Source organism: Peromyscus maniculatus, chromosome 3 (genome assembly GCF_049852395.1).
Source record: "Peromyscus maniculatus bairdii isolate BWxNUB_F1_BW_parent chromosome 3, HU_Pman_BW_mat_3.1, whole genome shotgun sequence".
In the NCBI taxonomy this organism is placed as follows: domain Eukaryota; kingdom Metazoa; phylum Chordata; class Mammalia; order Rodentia; family Cricetidae; genus Peromyscus; species Peromyscus maniculatus.
Genome location: NC_134854.1, coordinates 54,251,115 through 54,273,903, shown reverse-complemented (window position 1 = coordinate 54,273,903; position 22,789 = coordinate 54,251,115). Strand labels below are relative to the sequence as shown.

General features: G+C 41.3%; 1 protein-coding gene across 5 annotated transcripts in view; it reads right to left on the bottom strand.

The window, feature by feature from the left end:
* The window catches only part of Dgki (diacylglycerol kinase iota), a 452,147-nt gene that overhangs the window by 135,235 nt on the left and 294,123 nt on the right, over nt 1-22,789 (bottom strand). For 2 of the 5 annotated variants that reach the window (XM_015989976.3, XM_042273058.2), the window contains exon 21: nt 17,735-17,797. The exons of the other annotated variants lie outside the window; for them this stretch is intronic. In XM_015989976.3, the coding sequence (XP_015845462.1) occupies nt 17,735-17,797 (63 nt within the window). The remainder of the gene's footprint in view (nt 1-17,734; nt 17,798-22,789) is intronic. 5 annotated transcript variants of the gene reach the window in all.

The window sequence follows — 22,789 nt, the reverse complement described above, 5'->3', positions numbered from 1 at the left end:
GGAAGGGAAGGACCACCATCCATCACAACAACTCCCTGGGTATTCAGTGCCATTCAACGTGCACCTGCTTCTCACCACTCTCTATTCCTTCATAAATGCTGGTGGCAATCTGTCTGTCTGTCTGTCTGTGTGTCTGTCTCTCTCCCAGCCCCCCCCCCTGCCGCCGCCGTGGGTGTGGGTTCCTATGAATTGAACTAAATTCGGGGTTTCTTACACACTAGGCAAGTGTTTCCCTACTGAGCTGCCTCCCCAGAGGTGGCTCTGATTACCAGACAGCAGACCTTTGCATGATGAAAGTCTGTTGACTAGGAATACAATTAGAGAGAGTGAATGTTTGCAAGAAATTTTACCCAAAGATGTTAATAATGTAAATCTTAATTCATTTTGCAGACAGGACCCTTAGAGTTATATAATCATTCTACATGCTATACCTTATGAATCTCCTGTTTTAATTAATTGCAAGATGCACCCTTTTTATGCAGAATCACAAAGAAGGTGGGTTTTCTTTACCAAGACAAAAAAAAAAAAAATCACAACCCTGTCTTTTTTCTACCTTCAGGCTTGATTTAATAATACAAATGAAATTCTTTCAACCCATGTAAATAAATACAAGGTTCTACTTGAGCATAATCTAGGTACAACAAAGTGTGTTTCTAACCAATCTTTTTAGTTTGTTTTGTTTTTGAGATAGGGTTTCTCTGTGTAGCCCTTGATGTCTTGGAACTCACTCTATAGACCACACTGGCCTTGAACTCAGAGATTTGTCTGCCTCTGCCTCCTGAGTGCTGGGACTAAAGGTTTGCACCGCCATGTCTGGCGGTCTAACTAATCTCTAATAGAAGTCTTTCAACTAGTCCTTATGTTATGAAGGGTTTGTAATTAAAATGTTAATTATTAGTGTAAAATTCTAGCAGGAACGAGTCACTTCCTTTTTGCAATTCCAGCCCCTACGGTGCCACTTTGCCCGCATTTCCAGTAAATATGTGTGAGTTCTCCTGACCTGCCCATGGCCGTGAGGCTTGAGCACAGGTTGGCACTGGAGTGGCTTTCCAGTGGGCTCTCTCTTTGCAAACCCTAGACACAAGTCTGACATGGCTGTCCATTTCTGTCTTCTGTCTGATCACCATCCATTGCGGGAGGTAAATCCATGCAGAGTTATACTTTTCCCACCTATCACTGTATCTCTAGTGGGATCCACATAGATTAAAAGAGAATCAAGAACTAGAAGTCCTTACCTAAAAGGAAACAGCCCACCTCAGGATGCATGGTGTTCAGTTAAACTATAGTGAGCCTAGATCAACTACCGCCAATTCTTTACATCAGCTGCCAAGCTAGGCTTTATTTAAACACAATTATAATCAATAGCTTCCTTCAGGAATTTTCTAGAAATCGCTGAAATTTTCCTTTGGGTATTTTTCAACTGACACTGAAAATAACCTAAATACAGATGCATCCAAGAAGGCTTCTACAATAAAAACAATTTGAATCAAGGTTTCTGAGCAGAGATTTAAAATGGAATTTTGACACCTGCCAAATTCACACAAAATACTCATCTTCCATTATCTTCTGTCCATAGAAGTGAACAATGCCTGAGGAATCTAAAATTGCACAGAAGTTTTGAATCTCATTAAGAATAATCCAAAAATTATATTAGTGTTAGGTTGTCATGTGATCCCATATCAGATATGTTACTGCAGAATCCTTCATAGGTTATTCATTCTTCTGTACAAGGGTGTGCTGGTAGTTCTATGTCAACTTGACACATGCTAAAGTCATCTGAGATGAGGAAACCTGAATTAAGAAAATGCCTCCCTAAGACTGGGCTGCAAGCAAGCCTGTAGAACATTTTCTTAATTAGTGATTGATGTTGGAAGGCCCAGGTCATTATGGGTGGGGCCACTCCTGGGATGTTGGTCCTGGGTTCATAAGAAAGTAGACTAAGCAAGCCATAGGGAGCAATCCAGTAAGCAGCATCCCTCCATGGCCTCTGTACCAGCTCCCACCTCCAGGTTCCTGCTCTATTTGAGTCCCTGTCCTTACTTCCCTCAATAATGAACAGCAATATGGAAGTATAAGCCAAATAAACCCTTCCCTCCCCAACTGACTTTTTGGTCATGGTATTTCATTGGGACAATAGTAACCCAAGCTAAGACAGCAGGCTATATGTGCTGGTGTGTGTCCAGGGTGCATCACAGAGGCCAGAAGTGGACACCAGATGCCCTGATCTATAAGACTCGGCCTATTCCACTCAGACACTTGGAACTAAGCTGCCAGCCAGCTCCTATGGTCTCCAGTATCTGCCCCTTCGCTGAACTAGCATTACAGACACATGTGTGCTTACACCTGAATTTTTACATGAGTGCCAGGGATTTGTATCATGCTTGCACAAAACTGACCTTGACTGCTGAGCCATCTCCTCTGCCTCAGGCTGTTCATTTTATTTGAAGGACAGTTCTCAGTCTCTACAGCTCCTGCTTGTGAAAGGACTGGAGTACTGTACCAACATACAGATTGATTGATACAGCAGCAATCTCTCTAGATCTTCCTGTAAGATCATGGAAGCATTGGAGTTGAGAGGTATCTTAGATCTTACCTAATTCAATGTTCATTGTTCCATATGATGCTATGTTTCCTATGATGGAATCTTCAAATGGTGACTCATTGTGGGCATGATCTTCATCCAGGAATAAGATGCTAGATGGAAGTGGCCCAGTTTTTGTTCAGGTCATTCTAAGCAGGTGAAAATTCTCTCCAAAGAGTCCAAATCTCCCTCTCCATCATTTCTATATTGGCCATCCTAATACTGCTTTGGTATATAATATGTTTTAAGTCACTGAGAGAATCAGTCACAGGTTTAATGCCAAACAAGTGCAAACATATCAGAGAATTTTTTTTACTATTCTTTCCAAATTTCCAGACACTTTTATAGAATAAAATTTAATTTGTATATTCCCTATAGACCTTCAAGTGTGTGTTGTAATTCCATACTTCTTCAGAAATCTGTAGTCAGTTTCTATCCTTTGAAACTGTGTGCTAAATGAATCTGTTACAGAATGAAATATCTATGTGGTAACTATTCCTTACATGTTTTACCAAGTTTGTATTCATGTCATGGAAGGAGGCAAAGGGGAGGGACAGCAATGGCTTTACTCCATGACACTGGAAAGCAGCTGCCAGGTTTCATTATTTCTTCCTTGAGGAGGTGAAGGGCCAACAGCCTTGATCAATACATCAAAGGCTCCCAATCAGCTGCTTCTCCCTGCAGCCCTGAATGTCATCATTGCTACTATTCAGTCAACTCTAATAGCTTTGTGTGCAGCCACCCCACATCTGCACCATGCCCTAATCCAACATCTGCACCACACCAAACCGCCACACCTGCACCACTCCAAACCAGAGTCACATTGATTTTCGAAGCTATAGAACAGTTGACTGCCAAACTAGTGCTTCCTCTCCACAAGTTCATGCTATCTTATCCTCACCTCCTCCCTCTCCATTTCTGCACGCTGAGTCCATCCTCATTTCTCACCTTAACTCACAATCAGGCAGCATTCCACAATGGTTAGCTCTCCTCCCAGAATTTCTTTTTCTCTTGAATTTCTGTTGGAAGCTGCTTCTGACTTACCACCCACGCCTCTGATAAGTCCCTCTTCCTCTCTTGTGCCTCTCCTTCTCTTGTAAGCATCTTTCTAATGTCCATGCTTCTCTAATCCTTCCACTAAACCTACCACAGACCAAGTTACCACTATCACCCTGAACCCAGAGAAGCTCCCTGCAGCTAAAAGCACATTGCTAAAAGCCCATTGTTTGAAATGCAAGCATGACCAGGACAAGATGATCTCGCTTCCTCCCACCTGTTAAATCATGAGCACTTTGGGGTCAGGAAATCACCTACAGCTGTGCTTCTGTCTCTCGAAATATATGATAAGCTTTTAACATGTTAACAGCTATCATGTAAATGGAGAAGAATCTCGACCTGTAATCAGAGACCATCTACAAATTTAATTCTCATGGGGAGGCGGAATCTCTTGGCCCTGTTATTTGCTATGCTGGCAATTAAAGATGACAACCTTCAAGGAAAAACATCTCCAAGTTCCTGCCTCTCAAGGCCAAATAATGCTCTATGCTCAAAAAGCATGAACACTGAGGAAATGCCATGGTGGGAGGCAAAGAAGAGGAAACACACCAGAAATGAGGACATGTGGGATTTCAATGGAGAAAGAACATTCCTGTTTTTTGTTTTGTTTTGTTTTCTTTTGTTTTGTAATAAAGTTCTGCAGATTTGAATAGCTGGGACGAAGAGCGGTTGAGAACAATACATTATATACTTGTATGTTCAAGGTACATTACACAATGAAGATGTCCTTATGTAACCCAATACCACACACGATGAATCTACACCAGTGGAAATTAAAATCAAAGCTTTGTAATAATCACAATAAAAACAACGTAATAACAGTGGGAACTGAAGCAAGGGCAGAATTAAGTCCCTGTGCTTCTAACCTATCAGGCCAAAGTCATTTTCACATTAAGAAACAAATCCATGAAATAGAGGGTTCCTGGTGACTAAAAAGTGTCTTAGGATTGATTCTAGGATAAAATGCTGGTTTGAGGTACTTTTTAGGACTGTAGCCTGCAATAGCAGGGAATGTTATTTTGTTGTTCTGACTGGAGGGAGAATCATGAGAACAAGGAGTTCCTGGGATGGAGCCAGAGAGACATAATGTGACTCACAAGCCATCAGGATGACTTAGCTCTCCTGTGACAGACATTTTCTATGTCAGGACTCAATGTCTGTTTAGCAAACAAAGATCTCACACATATTTGCTGTCTAGAAAGCTTCACATGGGTTTACAATCCCAGACTGTTTTATTATCCTGTTAAATCGTATTCACAGATGACAAATTGAGTTTCTTTTGTTGGATATGGGTATGGGGGAAGTGCTATGATTTGCACAGCTTTAAAAAAATGTTATTTCACAGAAGAAGATGTGTGGCCTTTCACACATGACAGGAAGAGCGCTGGGACTAAGTTTACAAACACAGGTATGTATGCCCCCCTTCCAAACTCTCAGCGTCCTTGGGTGAACTGAATAGTGTTATTTGAATGAATATACCAAGAAAATCAGGCAAAATAAATTGCCATAGTTATGTTGCAACATTTATTTCATATACAAACCAATGGGGAGATGAGATAAAGAATTAATGTTTGTTTGTTTGTTTGTTTGTTTGTTTATGACTAAAAATAGTCCATCAAAGTAATAAAAGCAATGGTCAAGAAACATGAAGTAATAACAGAGCAAAAATCAATAACTACTGCAACATGTTGTTCCTCCAGAAAATAGAGTGTGGCCACAACAGGAGTAGTTACAGGTCAGTTAAGGGCACTGGCTTCGGAAGGGATCATAGGACTCCAGGCTCCTTGGCCTTTCATGTTTGGTAAAGTGACCTCTCATTCACTCTTGCATATGATACTACCATCTGCATGAAGTAATGCAGCCCAGGTGAGCCCTCACAGAAGCCCATGCCATGCTGTTTCAACAGTTAGCCTCTAAAGCTGTGAGCTAAAAATAAAAAACCATAACTCTTTTCTTTAGAAAGTTACTACCCTGTGCCTTGAAATTTTTGCTATACTAATAAAAGAATGACTCCTACGGCTATGCTTTAAGCCCACTGGGTCAGGAATCTTGGGATGTGTGTACTCCAGTGCCATGTCCCCATTGAAATGAGACACTGAAAATCATGCATTAGACTTGCTTTCCTGGGAAAGAGACTTGATCAGGAGAACAGTCCCTGCTTTATTCTAGATGAAGAAAATAAGAAGTCAGCACTGGCCAGATGTGACGAGTAATCTTCACTGTGCGTTGTACTGGCTTCAGAATCACCTAAGAGACACCCAGCCTCTGGGTGTGTCTGTGAAGGTAATTCCAGACAGGACTGAGAAAGGAGGTCTCCCGTAAAGTGGGTGACAACAGCCCATGGCCAGAGACAAATCTCAATAAAACTGGGAAAGGAGGAAGCCAGGTGACTGCTGGTGTTCTTCTTTTTGTTTTCAATCTGCCCAGATGTGAGCAAACAGCCTGGCACTCCTCCAACCACACCTTGACAGGTGTTCTAGGCACCAGGCCTTCCTCACCATGCTAGGCTGTGCCCTCAACTCTTGAGCCAGAGTAAACCTTCCCTCTGGTAACCTTCCCTCTGGCCAGGCATTTGGCTAAAGCAATGACAAAAGTAACTAATAAAACCAAGAAATTTAACTTAAACACTGCATAAGAAACATTTTTTCTTAAATGGCTTAGCAGTACACATAAACATTTTATGTATGCTTGCCATTTATTTATTTATCTATTTATGTACTTATGTGTTATTGGGTTTGTGTGCATGATGTGTGTTCAGGCATGCGTGCCACAGCATGTGTGTGGAAGTTAGATGACAATTTTGTGCAATCATTTCTCTTTTTCTACCTTATATGGGTTCCAGGGAGTGAACTCAGGTCATCAGGCACACAAGGCAGGGAGTGCCTGTAGCCACTGGGCCATCTCACTGACCCACAAAGTATTTTATAATCATATTTATAAACTTAAAAAAAATCTAGCTCTCAAAGAAACTTCTAGAAATTTATTTTGTCTTGACTAGTTAGGAACTAATGTTTTCTCTTCTTTGTTTTGACTTATTTCTTTGTTTCAGGTTCACAATTGCTTGCCAAAGTCTTGAATGCTCAGTGCAGATGCATCTCCCAGCCTTTTTCCCTTCTTATGCCTTGTAAAATACACGCTCTTTTTATTTCATGCAAGTGTCTCAGTGTGTTATGACAGACCAGGAAAACTCAACTGAATTAGTGTAATTAAACTCAAACTCTCTTACAAGTGAAATGTGCCTGGTGGTTCATCACCACGTCAGCGATGTAACCCAACAAAAACAGGCTCTTGAACTGCTCAAAACAAACTGCTATTGATATGTTCTTGTTGCTAACTGTGCCGGAAGACATCATCTACCAGTACAGTGCTGGAGCAAAGGTGAGCCATGGCTCTTTTGTTCTCAAATGCAGTAACTACAGTGATAACCTCCTACAGACTTCTCTCCTGGGTGGAGAATCTGTTTATAAATAAATGTTGTTCATGGAGATGATCAAAATGACTCCTTCCCTTTCCATTTACAGTCTGAAGCCATTTCATGGTTGTCTTATAACAACCATGCTGTCTTAGGAGTTCATATTTGAACTAAATTGAAAGCATCTCTTGTTCAGCTACTTTATTTTACAGAAAATGATTCTGGAGATGGGCCAACAACCTCACTCTGAACCCATGTAATGAATTCTGAAAATGTGCTTACATAAAAGGACAATTTCCTTCATCCCCCTCCATATCCTTTAATAAAAATTATTTTCAAGAATTAAATGAGTACAAGGCCTAGGCATAAGGCTGTCTTCAACCTGCTAGTGACACACAGAGGAAGACAACGAAAGTCCAAGTCCATTGCAATTAGTAAGTGCTGCTACAAGACAAGTCGTGCCCCACCTCTATATCCCAAGTGTCTCAGCATATGACTTGGAATATGCAGAGAATAGGTATGTCATGAGGAAATTAAGTTAAAATAAGATTGTGATGGTGGAATCAAGCATATCAGACCATTTTCTTTATAGAAAGAAGGAATCTGGTGGACATGTGCAGAAGACTCCATGGAAGCATGTAGAGAAGACAGCCATCTCCAGGTCTAGGAGACAGGGTTCAGAAGCCAGCCTTGGCCTCACCTTGACTTGGTGGTCCAGGCTCCTGAACTACGAGAAAACACAATTCTGTGGCTTCAGCTGCTCAGTGTGCGGTGCTTTGTTAAGGAAGTCCAAGAAAATTCACAGAAGTGTCAATCCCATTGCAGTGAGGGCCTACGATTTGGTTTAACCCCACAGTTAAAATTAACAAATATGTATATTTACACACACACACACACACACACACACACACACACACACACACACACACGCACACACACACACACCACTATATAAAATGACAAAATAAAACATTTCACTCTCCCAAGTTTCAAGAAGGCCCCCAAAGCCCTGTAAACTCCACACAGCCCTGGTGTGGCTTGTTCGGCCCCAGTTTCCACTTCTCCTGATGGAAGATATGCCATGCAGGAGAAACTGAAACCATGACTTGGTGTTCACTGAACTTTTATTGCTTTTTTAAGGCTAGAGTTTTATATGGTTGTCTTCCCTTTTTTACAGTACAGGGGAATCAAATCCAGGCTCTTGTACATTTTAGCTAAATGCTCCTTCACTGAACTACAGCTCCCAATCCTAAATTATTTTATATTTTAAAAATTATTTTTTGTTAAAACCAGCAAGATGGCTCAGTGGCCCTAAGCCTGACCACCTGGGCTCAATTCCTGAAATCTATATTGTGAAAGGAGAAAATTAATTCCCATAATGCCCTTTGATTGCCAAACATGTGTAATAACACATGTGCACAAAAAAATCTCAAACAGATAATGTAAAAAAAAATGCTAAAAAATACACATAAATCATTCTCACCCCTTTTCTGTTACTCAATAAATACACTTAAGAGCATGTTTGATTCACAAACATTTCCAAGGCTTCTCTCTCTCTTATCCCAAAGCTGACTTTGACAATGGTCCCTTATGCCCTGCATACCCAGGACAGCAAAACTAGCCCCAAATACTCACCCTACTCTTGAAGTGAACTTTCATTATATAAAAAGTGCTGAGTCTAAAGATTGTCCATCCACCTACATAGATATGAATAATTCACTGATAAATATAAATTTTAAAAGCAATGTGACATAATTTTCAACATCCAGAAAATCCTTAATGCATTGGGCCTTTACATAAGTGTACTGGTTCCGGAGCCCTGTACTGACCCCTGCAATAGGAGAACACAGAAGCCAACCCTCACTGGAGGTGGAAGCATGGCCCTTCCCGGTAAGCCTGATGCTGACCCTCCCTGCAGGAGGAAGTATGCATGGCCCTTCCCGGTAAGCCTGATGCTGACCCTCCCTGCAGGAAGAAGTATGACCATTCCTGCTAAGCCTGATGCTGACCCTTCTGCAGGAAGAAGTATGACCATTCCTGCTAAGCCTATACTCACAGCACAGTCACTAGCCCTTCTAAGAATTTCTAAATCCTTCAGGTGTGCTAGAATTTAACTAGGTATCTTTCTAAACCATTTTTTTTTAATAACAACGCTTGAAATCTGCAACTTCAAAGAGCCAAACATCTAAAATGTGTAAAACTGAATCCTTGCTCAGAAAATCTCTCCTCTCTCTCATTGATTGGACTCTTGGAGCTCGGCCTGGCACCTGGCTGTGGATTTCTGCATCTGCTTCCATCAGTCACTGGATGAAGGCTCTATGATGACAGTTTGGATATTCACCCATCTGATCTTGTGTTGCTTCCTGATACTGTCTGTCCTTGGTGAAGTAAAGACTTTATCAAAAGAAGAAAAAGGAGAAAGCCGTTTGCAGAACGTGTATCTTCCAATTCCAAGTCTTATTTTCTAATTAGAAGGTTGGGATTACAGAAACAAGACAGGCAGATGTGGTATGATATACCACACAAGGTTAAGGGGATGTCAGGAAAGCTTTGATGTGCCTAGCTGATGAAGACAATTACAGAATTTTCTAATGAGTTGCAGAGACTAGTGTACCTCCCGGACCAGAGGCATGCAGACATTAAACCGCAGGTGGGTGGCCTGTTTGCTTCAGTCATGAAGATTGCAGGCTCTTGGCTCTGCATCTGCAGTTTTTCAACTATGGGACTCTTAAATCTAACCCAAAACAGAACCTTAAAAAAAATGGCATAGTGACAACATTTCTCCTTCTGTCTGTCAAACTCTACTTTTGCAATGAAAATCAATTTATTTTTTACCCTTTACCAAGAAGCCTTCATTTATCAAAATCAGTTTTGCAAAGCTGAGTCACACTCAGCCTGTGGTCAGATATGGCAAGTTACCGTGTCCCTCTGGGTCTGTCTCTAACCCTACATTCCCCAAGGCAGTAAGCAAAACCACAGTTACCATCAGGCAGATGCTGTTTGTGCCTAGATCATAACTTTGGTGTAGGACAGTGTATTACATGTAACATATGCCCATGGTAGTTAGGATGCCCTGGCGTCAGCAGAGATGCTTTGTAGCCCTGAGCTGTATGGCATGTGCTGAATAGCTGGAGTGGGTAATAAGGAAAAACACAGGACAATGGACCTGTGTACTGGAGATGCTCTAGACCTGGGATGTTGGCCCAGGTGATCTTATGGATGGAGAGCTCTACACCATTCTTTCTCTCTAACTAAATAAAGCAATAAAACAGCCATAAGGGAACTTCGGAAAGTGAGAACTAGCAATAGACTGGGGAAGGAGGCCCGAATGCAGACTCTCTTCTCCCTGCTAGTGAGCTTCTTCGCTCTCTGCCTCCTGTAGACCACAGCTGGACTCCAGCAGCATCTATGCTTAGAGTGGATATCAGATGTAGGCAGGGAGAGGGCTTGGAGGAAGCCTGGGCTCTGCTTTGAGTTCAAGAAAGGGATACCTCACAACTGAATCACTGAGAAAAATAATTTTTCCCGTTCATTTACTCACACTTCAGATTTGGGCTGTTTCACTGTATTGGCAGCCACCATGACAAAGGCTCTAAAATAGCTAAGACTACTAACATCAAGAACAGGATTTCCTTTCTGATCTCAGGAACTGTGATGCCCAGAGGGTGCAATCAACCTTCGTTGCTTCTCTCTCTCTTTCTGTCACAGTCCTAGGCACAAACACCATTTCAGGAAACACATATCGTAGGGAAGTAACTGACGCTTTAATTTTCTGGTTGAAGGACTAAGAGAGGAATGACTGCCGAGAAGAAGTTCAGAAAATGACTTCATAAAGGTTTCTGTGTCCTGCACTCAGGGTCTCTCTCCAGGAGGCATTTATGTGAACATCATCCTCAGCATCTGGCCATCAACTTTAAGAAGCTAGAAGACCAACCCTGCTCGGGCTCTATACTGGTGACATGGTATGGACATGATGACCAATGGAAGAACACCAAAAAGCATTTTCCAACCCTGTAGACAATCAGAACTTGTGGCTTAAACTTCATCATGTCATCTGTCTACTAAGGATAAAAGAAAACAACAAAGAAAAAGAAAAACACTCAAATTCTTTAAGGTGCCAGAACAAGATTAAACAAAACAAACTCAACATGAGCAAAAGAGAGGAAGGAATAAAGGGCAAAACCCAACGACATTTCAACAGGGAATCGACCGGGAAGGGCAATGTGACCAACAGACAATTTGAGGGGGTAGGGATGAAACCAAACTCTGCCAAGACTGACTGATACATCAAATTACAAATACCAGGAATGAAAGAGAACTCTCGCTATAGACTCCACAGAAATAAAAGAGATAAGGCAATCCTTTTTACAATCCCATACATATTAATTTCCAACATACAAGAAATGGACAAATTCTTTGAAAAATCAAACAACTATAAAAATTCACCAAGGTAAAGATAAATAACCTGAATAGTCCTAGAACTTCTAAAATATTTGTATCAACTAGCTAAAGGTTTATTACCTTTTTATTTCCTGTGTATAAATATTTGCCTGCATGCATGTATACATACCATGTGCTAGCCTGGTGCCCAGGGAAGCCAGAAGAGACTGTCAGGTCCCCTGGAACTGGAGTCATAGGCAGTTGTGATCCAGATCATCAGGGAGAGCACCAAGCTCTCCTGTTGAACATTCTCTCTCTCTCTTCCTCTCTCTCTCTCCCGCCCCCAGGTCCTTCAATATTTAAAGGTTGAAAGAAAAATCCTGATGCCCACATGGCCTCACTCACTGGCAAATTCTAACAAATAGGGAAATGGTTCAGCAGTTTGGAGTGCTGGCTGCTTTCCCCAGGACCTGGGTTGGAGTCCTAGAGCTCACATGGCAACTTACAACCATCTGAAATTCCAATTCCAGGGGATAGGACATCCTTTTCTGTCCTCAGGTGATACCAGGCATGCATGTGATGAATAGACATACATGCAAGCAAACACCCACACATAACATAAATTGAAATTAACCTAACAGTGGGAACAAGAATGGCTTCCTAAAATCAAGAGCAAAGCAAGGGTGACCATTCTTACTTAATACCATACTAGACACCCTAGCTGATACAACAATGCAAAAGAAACACAGGTATATAGATTGGAATAAAATGAGCAAGCTATTCCAATTGATAAACTGGAGGATGCTGTCAAATTCAAACTAAAAATAGTTCTTAAGCTGGGCCACAGGATATAATATAAAGTCAGTGCATAAGAATCACATTATTCTATAGACTATCACTGAGACACTGAAAACCAGCACCTTTAAAATGTCCAAAATTATCATTAGAAATAGATACAAAAAAATGAAATAACTAGGTACAAATCCAGTAAAACATGCACAAGTCTGTATGTTGAAAACTACTATAATGATAGGCCAAAAAAAAAGCATTTCAGGATTACAACGTTCAACACAACCAAATAAACAAACAAAAATAAAACAAAAAAACCTCATTAGTTCTTATATTGGCCTACATATTCAGTACAGTTCCAATCAAATATCATTAAGATGTTTAAAACCATAGGCAAATAGCAGATGGCTTATCTGTATTAACCACCCACCCCACCCCCACCCATCCAAGGCTCATGGAAAAACCACAGAAGAGGGGTTGGAAAAAATGTGACAGCCAGAGGACTGGGTGGGACAAGTAAAATTCTGTCTTGTGGACAGTACCCAGCTATTGTATTCAAATGAACTCACTCACAGCAGCTGTGGTTACCTGCACAAGACCTGTACAAGATCAAGCCAGTTAAAAATCCAGCAAAGATGGTGGAGCGGATCCTGAGGCCCTATTCCTAGCTGAAGAGCTATTGGCAGTTAGTGGTTACTGGTGAAGAAACAGGCATTTTTCTTTGGGGGTATGGCTGCTGGTTGGTTGTCCATGTCCCAATGGGTGATCCTATAACCATGAATATATGGGCAGCACTAATTGGACTCAGTGGGCTATATAGATAAGAGGAAGGAAGGAAGGAAGGGAGGGAGGGAGGGAGGGAGGGAGGGAGGGAGGGAGGGAGGGAGGGAGGAGGGAGGGAGGGAGGAGAAGTGAAGGGAAGGAGAAGGGAAGGAAAGGAAAGAGGGAGGGATGGACACAGAGAGGGAGGAAAAAGTATTACATGTAGTATTGGAGGGAGAGGTGTTAGGGAAACCTAGAAGAGGAGGAGAGGAGTGAGTGGCAGAGATATGATCAAGACACAGTGATGACGTGGATAAAAATTTCAAAGAATAAATAAAAATATTCTTTTAAAAATAACTGATCACCTAATCATCATTAAAACTTTTTGCTGCACTTTGTTGTCCAAAGGATTATCAGAATATTGAAAACACAAGAGGCATATACAGAGAGAATATTTTAAAGGCCTGGGATCTACAATAAGGACCAAAGTAAATTCAACAGACAGAAAATACATGACCAATTAAAAGCAACCAGAGGGCTACAGACATGGCTAAGTTAATAGAATACTTGCTTTAACAAACACAAAACCCTGGGTTCCGTTCCCAGCATCAAATACACCCTGTCAGGTAGTAGTCAACGATAATCCCACCCCTCAAGGTGCAGAGGCAGGAACACAAGGATTTCAAGGTCATCCTAGGCTATACAGTGAGTTGGAGGCCAGCCTGGGATATATGAGACCCACTTAGAAACCAACCAACCAAATAACTACCACCAACAACCAACAAATGATTTGAACATTTGCAAAGAGAATAAGTAAATGACAAATAAGAATGTGGAAGATGTTCAGTATGGTCAACCACTTGGGAACACAAACGAAACTATCATGTAACAAAACCATACTCCCACCACAGAGATTAATAGTTACAGCTGATGGTGCAACCATCAGCAGAATACCAGATGCAATAGGGCACGATGAGAACTATCATCCATCACTGGTAGAAAGGCAAAATGGCAAAACCACTCTGAAAACCGTTTTCTCTTTGCTCTCCTATTAAGGAAAGTAAATCTACTTGCCATGTGGATCCAACCACCTCATTTCCAGACATTTAACCAAAGTAATAAAAACTTTTTTTTATATATACAAAATCTACTCCTTAATGGTTTGAGCATTCTTAACAATCATTTCAAACTGGCAATAACCCAGGTATCTTTCAGTGGGTGAGTGGAAACAGCCACAGAATGGAAGGCAGCTCAAAAATAAAAACCAACAGATGACTGATCCAGATGACAACTTGAATAAATATCAAAGATGTTATATTCAGCTGAAGTGTGTTACATATTACTTGACTCTCTATTTGTGGAAATCTCAAAGCCACAAATCTGTGGTGATCGGGGGCTGTCAGATGTTGGGTGACGAGAGCAACCGATGACAATGGGGTGAATGACAGGGCAGAACTGTGGAGGAAAATCAGTGACACGCTATCGGTGTCCTGGTGAGGGTGATGGTTATATGAATTTACACTTGCTTTAAGACTCATGACACGACGCCAGAAGAAACAATGTTGCTGCATATTAATTTCACATATTTAGAAAACAAAATCAGCCGTGACAAACACTCGGTAAAAAGTTGCCAACCTAGAAATGCACTTCAGATCTCTCTATTGCTGCCGTGTTGTGCGGTAATTGCACTACAGTCAGCTCAATCAGGTCTGTGGCTGGCATGTTCATTTCCCCAGGGCAGAACTTAGCTTTTTGATCTCAACATCTTTAATAGCCCAGCGTATCTGGTGTCTGAAGTAAATAGTGGTGAAAGATGACAACGATGAGTCAAATGTAAACGGATCACATTATTTTGTTTTTATGCTGGAAGAGCAAGGAGGAAATGGAACCCGGGGAAAAGTGGCTACAAAAGGAGGAAAGAACTCTAGAAAGCCTCACTTCGAGGTTTCATGTGCTTTTTATCAGATGCTAAATTGGAGTGAGTGGCTGAAGGATTTAACGCTATTATTCACAATTTAAGAAATGAAGCTTGCGCACGTGCCCTCCAGTGACTACTTCCCTTTGAGGACACTTATCACATAGAGCTTATTAACACTTGAAGCTTCATTGTACATTGTAGAAGGTGTGTGTATAAATATTCTTAGCTTAGCATTGTTTTATTTAGTGAATGGAGCATTAAACACTTTTGTTTAAAATCCATCAATTCATATGTGGCTACACAGGATCAAAATATTGCATAAGGCTAGTGGCTGGAGAGATGGCTCCATGGTTAAGAACATGTACTGCTTTTGTAGAGGGGAGGGGTTCCATTCCCAGGACCCACATCAGGGTTGCTTATAACCACCTGGAACTCCAGCTTCAGGAGATCCAGTTGTCCATTTCTGAACTCCACTGGCACCCGAATTCATGTGCACATACCCCCACACATAATTTTAAAATAATAAAAATAAACCTTAAAAGTATTTCCATAGAGCTAAAAGTTTGTATGTGTTTGGATTTGAGTTTTATGTCATGACCCCTAACAATCTACGTCTTACCTTCTTATCACTGCATTACAAAAAAAAAAAAAAAAAAAAAAAAAAAAGTCACCAGAAAACTAGAGACAAGGATGCTTTCCAGAAAAGGGTACTTCAGATCATTTCAAGGAGCTTTAGGAGCAGCAGAGGGGCCCCTCCAAAGATTCCAAGAGCATCTATTTAAAACAAATTCTGAGAGAAACAGAAAACCAAGCTATCTCAGTTCAGGATGCCAGGTCTGGACTGTCACAGGGGCAAAGCACCTTTAGCAAGCTGAGAATGTCTAGGCTTCTCACACAGCGTGGGTAGAGGAGGCTAAGCCACCGCCCGTTCATGATGGAAAGGCACAAAATGAATTGCTGGGCTTGGGCTTCTCTCCATGTCCTTGCTCTATTTGAGAGACTGTACCACCACCTGGTTTCTATATGCCACCAAGCTGTCCTAAGTTTTATTACACAACTGTTCCCATCTGTTATTCAAAGCTGTAATATCTGTATGCTGTAATAGTACGACACGGACAAAATATTTTCATAATGCTGTAGTTTTAAAGCAGCCACACCTACTTTCTGCTGTACCTATGGAAATGACCACCATTTATCTTACTGTTACAACCCGCCCCTAGAGTACAAAACAAACATCCCCACTTAAGATTCATGGCTACAGTGTTGAAACAACCATGCTAGGGATAGAAATTCAACTGCTCTCACAACCCACTTCTGTTGCTGACATTCTCATGACTTTGATCTCTGTCAGTGGAGCTGCTAAGAGCAGGATCAGAAAACTGACAGCCAGTTTTTTCAAGACAAGTTTACTGAGGAGCCTACAGAGCGAAGAATTTTACCCTGCAAGCATCAGCAGATTGGAAATGAAATACCATCACCCTATTGGGTCTTGAGTGTTTGATTATAAGCCTCGTGCTCCACATGGGTACTAAGTCGTTGTGCCGGTCACTAACTAGATCTGCAGCATAAAGCAGTACCCAGAACTCAGCCAGGGAAAAATGAAATACTCCTTGGTTAATACATAGTTCTAAATAAATGGGCATCTATAAGATGAAAACAAGGTCGAGTAACTAAGCTTTTGGAAGTACTTTGTAGCACCAGTAGATTTCAGATTCTACACAGTTCCTCATACACATATTTTCCTACTCATTGACCCCACCAACTGTGGCTTGTTTTGGCAATGCTCTGACAAGGTCTGTGGATAGGTCTGGAACACAAAGGCTCATAGGGATATAGTGCCAATCACATAGAGACTTCAGACAATGCAAACCAAATTAAACTTCAGAAACTATTAACAGATTCATCACCAGTGAGCTCCAGTGAGGGATGACAGACTCCAATAACAGGAATCAAGGAAGAATTCTTTGAGGATGCCATCACTCCACTGGGTCTTGAGAAACACACAGACTCCAGCGAGGTGGAAGGCAACATGAGTTTGGAAGCTTGGTTGCCTGAGTTTGAGTCTCGGTCTACGGCTTGTTAGTGTGTGACCTTGGACATGCACACAGAAAGGAGAGTGCTATTACACATGCATAGTATCACCTGGAGAATACATTTCTTAATAGATGAAAAGCATCTAGCAGAGTACTTGAAGCATGATAAACAGTAGGTAACAAATATTATATGGGGCAAAGAAAGAAAGCCAAATCACTGTTTAGCACCAAAAAATGCTAAAGTAAAATCCTAAAACTAATATTTCCACTTATTTAATTTCACCAGAAAATGAAAATCCCCTGAAGTACATTGAGCGTAAACCTCTAACTATGCGTAATAATAAATTTCAGCTGACTCAGTGACAGCTCAGGGTCACTGGTTACTGGATAACAGCTGTGGTTCTTTGGCACAAAAATAAGCTCCACAGACCATGTTAGGGCCATAAGCACTTCCTCAACTATATCTGTAATGCTATGGTCCAACAGTCCTGTCACACTTTGAAAAATAACGATGCTTAGCATAGACTGTTACACTGACCCACACAACCCCAGGCCCTAAAGTATTTCATAGAAGGATGAAGGCGCAAATACATAGTGCTGGGACATACAAAGCACAAAGAACTCTCCTGCTCCATTTCACATTTAAAAAAAAAAAAAGAGGGTTATGAAAGCATCTATGATTAGGTGGTCCCCCTTCTCTGAGCAGCAGACCTGTGGAGGAAAAGGATGCCTCAGGTGATCTAGCCCTGAGGAGGAGGAGGAGTTGGGGAAAGAGTGTCAGAACAGAATGGCACTGTACTCACATGGTCAAGGAGCCGGGGGGAGCTGACACTCGCCGCAGGTCCGCAGCTTGCACCTGATGGATGCTAGAGGCAGCAGGGAATGAGCAGCGGAGACAGGGTCAGCAGGACAGCGTGGACAAACAAGGAACAAGCCGGGGAGAAAAAGAGAGACATACAAAGTTTAAACAGAAATTAAATGAGCGCATCACCAACAGCGATGAAAGAAAAATAAAATAAAAAAATTAAAAAAAAAGGAAATCAGGCCAGCCACAGGGAATAATCCAGAGAAGCCGGTGATAGCAGTGAAGCCAACATGACACATGGAAGCAGCAAGTTCCAGGCAAGCCACGAACTGGAGCACGGGGCCAAGGCGGGAGGGTGGGCTGTGGGCACAGGACGCGTCGTCAACGGCACCTTTGCTCCAGAACAATCAGGACAGCTCAAGGGCAGAGGTACAGGCTTCCACGTCAGAGTGGGAAACCAGCACCACTGACTTCCACTTGAGGAGCTGAGCCAATTTCATCCCTGAACCTGGCCTTTGAGAGCCATCAGAGAACCCTCTTGAAAATAGGGACTCAACTACCTTGAGCTTCACTCAGCTAAACAGAAAAGGCTTCCTGAACTCTAGCAGAAACTCGAGCAATACTTTTTTAAAATTCCATTTTCATCCCTCGGGTGCCTTAGTTTCACTCATATTCTATGTACAACAGTGAAACCATGAACATAAACCATAAGCATCTCCCCTTCCTTCCTTCATTTGTGGTGGAGAGAGCCCACAAAAGCTTTTAGAAAACAGACATTGCACAATGTAACAAGAGGAACCCCCAAACTCACTCTCACTTCTACACTGTCACCCTCCTTCTCTTTCTCATTTAAATTTCTCTACGTGCTAAGCAACAGCTCCCAAGATCCTTCATCTGCTGGGTACATATATTCTCAGAGAAGGTCAGCCATAAGTTTCAGTGTTCTATCCACATTGTCTTCAAAGACTCTCTGTTAAAACCAATAATATGCCTCAGTAGCCAAGGATGGTGAAACCCAGTTGCCCAATCCAAAGGTAGCTAACTAGAACTCTTGCCTGTGTACAAATGACTTGTCTTTCACTGTTGCTAGTGAAGTTAAGGGTAACAGCTGAAGACCTCCCTTGCACATCAGTTATTTTAAGCTTCTGACCTCCTTCAATGGTGCTTCATAATACAGAACATAATGAAATGTATCTGGCTATCATATTGCTAGGATATTAGTTAAAAAAAAACTAGACAAAATATCTGACATTTTGTGAAGAAAATATTTACTGGACTCCATAATCTTTGTAGATTCATATGTTATAATAAAATGAAGTATGTTCCCTTGACAATATGGAGTTAGTGAACATATTTTATTTTGTATATACTAATAAAATTGGCATTATCTTATAGAAAATATTTTTCCTTTCATAATAAATATGGACTGAGTGGCATCATGAAGGCCTACTATTTAGCTGTCTCTCATGGAGGCTCCTTCCAATTATCCATGTAACCATATCTAAATGATCCAATATCTCTCCTACACTTGTAAGAGAACATCTTCAGAACATATTTTATATTTCCTCTATCTATATTCATGAGATTTTAGATTGATGTTATTTTATTAATAGTTTCCAAGAAATGACACAAAAATAGAAGTATAATGGGGTCCACTTGTGAGTCATTGATTCAATATGTGACCATGTCTCAGAGATGCTGACAGGTACCAGAAACCCTGAGAGGAGAAATCTAGGGCCTCCCCACAGAGCAGAGCAGAGAGAGGCCAGCAGGTGATGGAAGCACTATGTTGACAGATGATGCGATGGAAACAGCATCAAGAGATACAACCAACTGCTAAAATTAGCTAAGGGACAGTTCTTGATGGAAGCAGTATACAAGGTGGATGTTGCACTGTGAGCCAGACTGGCAGATAAAAGGAGCAAGGGAGGCCGCTGCGAGAAGAAAAACCAGGGGCAAAAGAGTGATCAAGAAAGGCAACAGTTTCCCACAACAAAGGAGAACAGGACGAAGATGGCAAAGACCAAAAACATCTGTGAAGATAGGAACGTGAGCTTTCCACTTTTAGGAAGACCATTCTAATTGATGTAGAGGAAAAACTGTCTTTCTGAAGAGGGGCAGCCGAGTGAGCTGGGGAATGAATCTGTAGTGAGAACACATTAGCAGTTTCCTAGAGAACAGAAGAGATGGTGTGTATTAAATATGTGAGTGATGAACTGAACATGGGTTTCAAGGAACGTGATAGCTAGCCTGCTAAGTGTAGAAAAGTGGAGGTCAGTGAGATGGCTCCAGGGGCCAGAGGTATGATGAATGAGCACATGGGTGAGGATCAGATTCATGTGGATGATAAGGAGGAAATGCACAGGGAGTAGAGTTAAGAGTCTGGTTCTCAGTGTGCAATCTAAGATTGCCACAAAACCTCATTAAGGACAACACTGTCAACTGCAGTGTTTGAGGAATAGTCTTCAGTTTTGAAAAAGAGTCAAGGCTGAAATCACAGATCTAAGATTCAACATCCCAAAGAAACAGCGGATGTGTGAGACACACCAGCATTCAAGGGAAGAAGAAACAGTTATTCCAGGAACTACACTATTAAAATAGCAAGTCTTCCAAGATAACAAGAATGAAAGGAACTCAATTCCTTAGATGAACCAAGCAGCTACCATCCCTTCACTGGGAATAATATACATATACCCACACACATACATACATGCATACACACACACTTGCATGCACACACATATGCATACACATGCACACACACAAGCCTTTGGGATACAAACTTTATGACACTGTAAACTAGTTTTCTGCCTCTTCTAGTAAGAAAAAATATATAAGCAAATTAAGCAAATGAAATGTGTGGTTTTTTTTTTAGTTTATAAAAAAAGCAAGAAAAAGAGGGACAAAGGAAGGAAGGAAAAGAAGCAAGGAAGGAAAGAGAAACAAGTAGGCAGAAAGAGAAATAGAGTAACATCATACAATGTTGGACAACACAGAGACAAGTTCAAAGGCCCAGAAGGCTAAAGAAAAAGTCTTCAAATCCAGATTGACTTTAAAATCGAAACTCTACTTGGAAATACAGAGGAAGAAATTAGATCTAAAACGAGAAAGAGAGAGGGGACTAAAGAAATGTTTTATAATGAAGTAGAAATAAACTAACTATAAAGATGAAAAAAGATTAAAGAGAGGGAAAGCCAGGTTTAGTATGACCAGATAACCAGGTTTACTCCTTTTTCTTTGAAAAAGTACTGATTTCCTTAAAATAGAGTGAAATAATTTTATATATAGTGATTAAAGTATTTCTTATTCTCCAAATTTTAATTCTTCTTTTGAAAACTGAATAGTGTACTCTGACTCCCATTGCACATGGGTCTCCTGTGTGACATGGGCTGTTATAATGGGAACACTACCCCAGGAAGGAAGTGTCAGTGTTTTTTTAGATGAGGCTGCTCTTGGATACCTGTACAATTAAGTGCAAGAAATACCATATATCACGCATGCTGTGAGGACAAAACAAAAAATTATGTGTATTTATTTTGCATATAAACAAACCCAAATGAACTCTAATCAACAGGATTACCTAGAGAAGACAAATTCTTTGTTGACAGAAGCGTAACAGTTGTTTGAAACTGAGCACCTAGAAACAGTTTTATGCCTAAGAAGGTCATGAGATCGTACCCTTCACTACAGCAATAGCGAACTCACTGAGCTTTAGTCTATCCTTTTTGTAGATGATCTACAGGTGACCTAGGCACCTCGGCCACTGTACAAATTCAGAGGTAACTTTCCACTCATTAGTTCTTAGGTTTCTGCCGAACCGTTGTGTCATGGTTTGACTAGCATTTCTAGAAGACATAAGGAGAACCACATACAACTGCTGACGTCTCATCTTTTTTAACAATATAAACTCAACAATTATGTCTTCAACCTAGATGTAGGAGAAGGCAGCAAGGACAGAAAGCATCAGCAATATGCCAAGAGTTTTGCCAGCTGCAAAATGTAAATAAAGCAAGAACTATCAACTCAGAGGAAATGGAATAAACGGAAGCTGTAGGAAACAACCAGGACAATGTTCCAGGAAGTCCAGACTCCAAGAACAGAGGAAGAGGACTTCTCACGCCAGCCTCCAACTGAGAAGCGGATGCCAAAAGCTGAAGTGCCTGGAGAGCGCTGTCTGGTGCTCTTCCTGAGCATATGCTGCCACAGAGAGAGGTGACAGGAGCTGTGGCACCTGCGTCATCAGCTATTCTGGGAACTTGTGCAGATTCTCACCTTGACTTCATGAACACATGGCAAAGCATGCCCCTGCCTTGCAGGCACCGCCAGGAAGCTAGCCATTCAGTACAATAGGTAACCATGCAACACAGACAGCAAACAGGAGGTGTACCTTTGAGGCCCCTCACTGTGACAGAGAATGACCCAAGACTAAGCCCTGAAATGACCTTAGGCATGATGGCATGATATCTAGAAGATACTCAAAAAGATGACCCAAATCCTCTTCTCTCTCCAGCTACCTCTCCAATCCCAAGCAGACAATTAAGTCACCAATTTGAGTAAAGTACACTAGAAAAAGAACATATGTTCTATGTTACCTATTCTTTATTGTCTTACCTTGAATCGGTTTATCAAAACACCTAAAAAAAAAAGAAAACGTGTAGAGAGGAAGGGACACCAGGTGTTTAAAGTAGACGTAGTGAGTTGACTTAAGTATGGACAGTAGTTGCTGCCTTGGAAGGCAAAACTGAGCTGAAGCATCAGAGGACATGGGACCCCAAAAGGACCCACTCATTGACAGGCAGAAAGAAATACAACATAAAAAGGGGCTAGTGACAGACCTCTCTAAACCAAACTAAAAATTAAAACCAGCTCATCTGAACACAATAGATACCTAAGAGGTCAGCGAAGGAGAGTCATCTATCTTACATACAACCCCAAATTTACCCCAAAGAAGGACAAATAACCATCAAGTAAAAGGTAAATTGGTTGCACGTGTTCCCATGAGAGCAATCTAGGGCCTATGGTGCTTTCTTGACTTCTCTCCCCTTTCCAACAC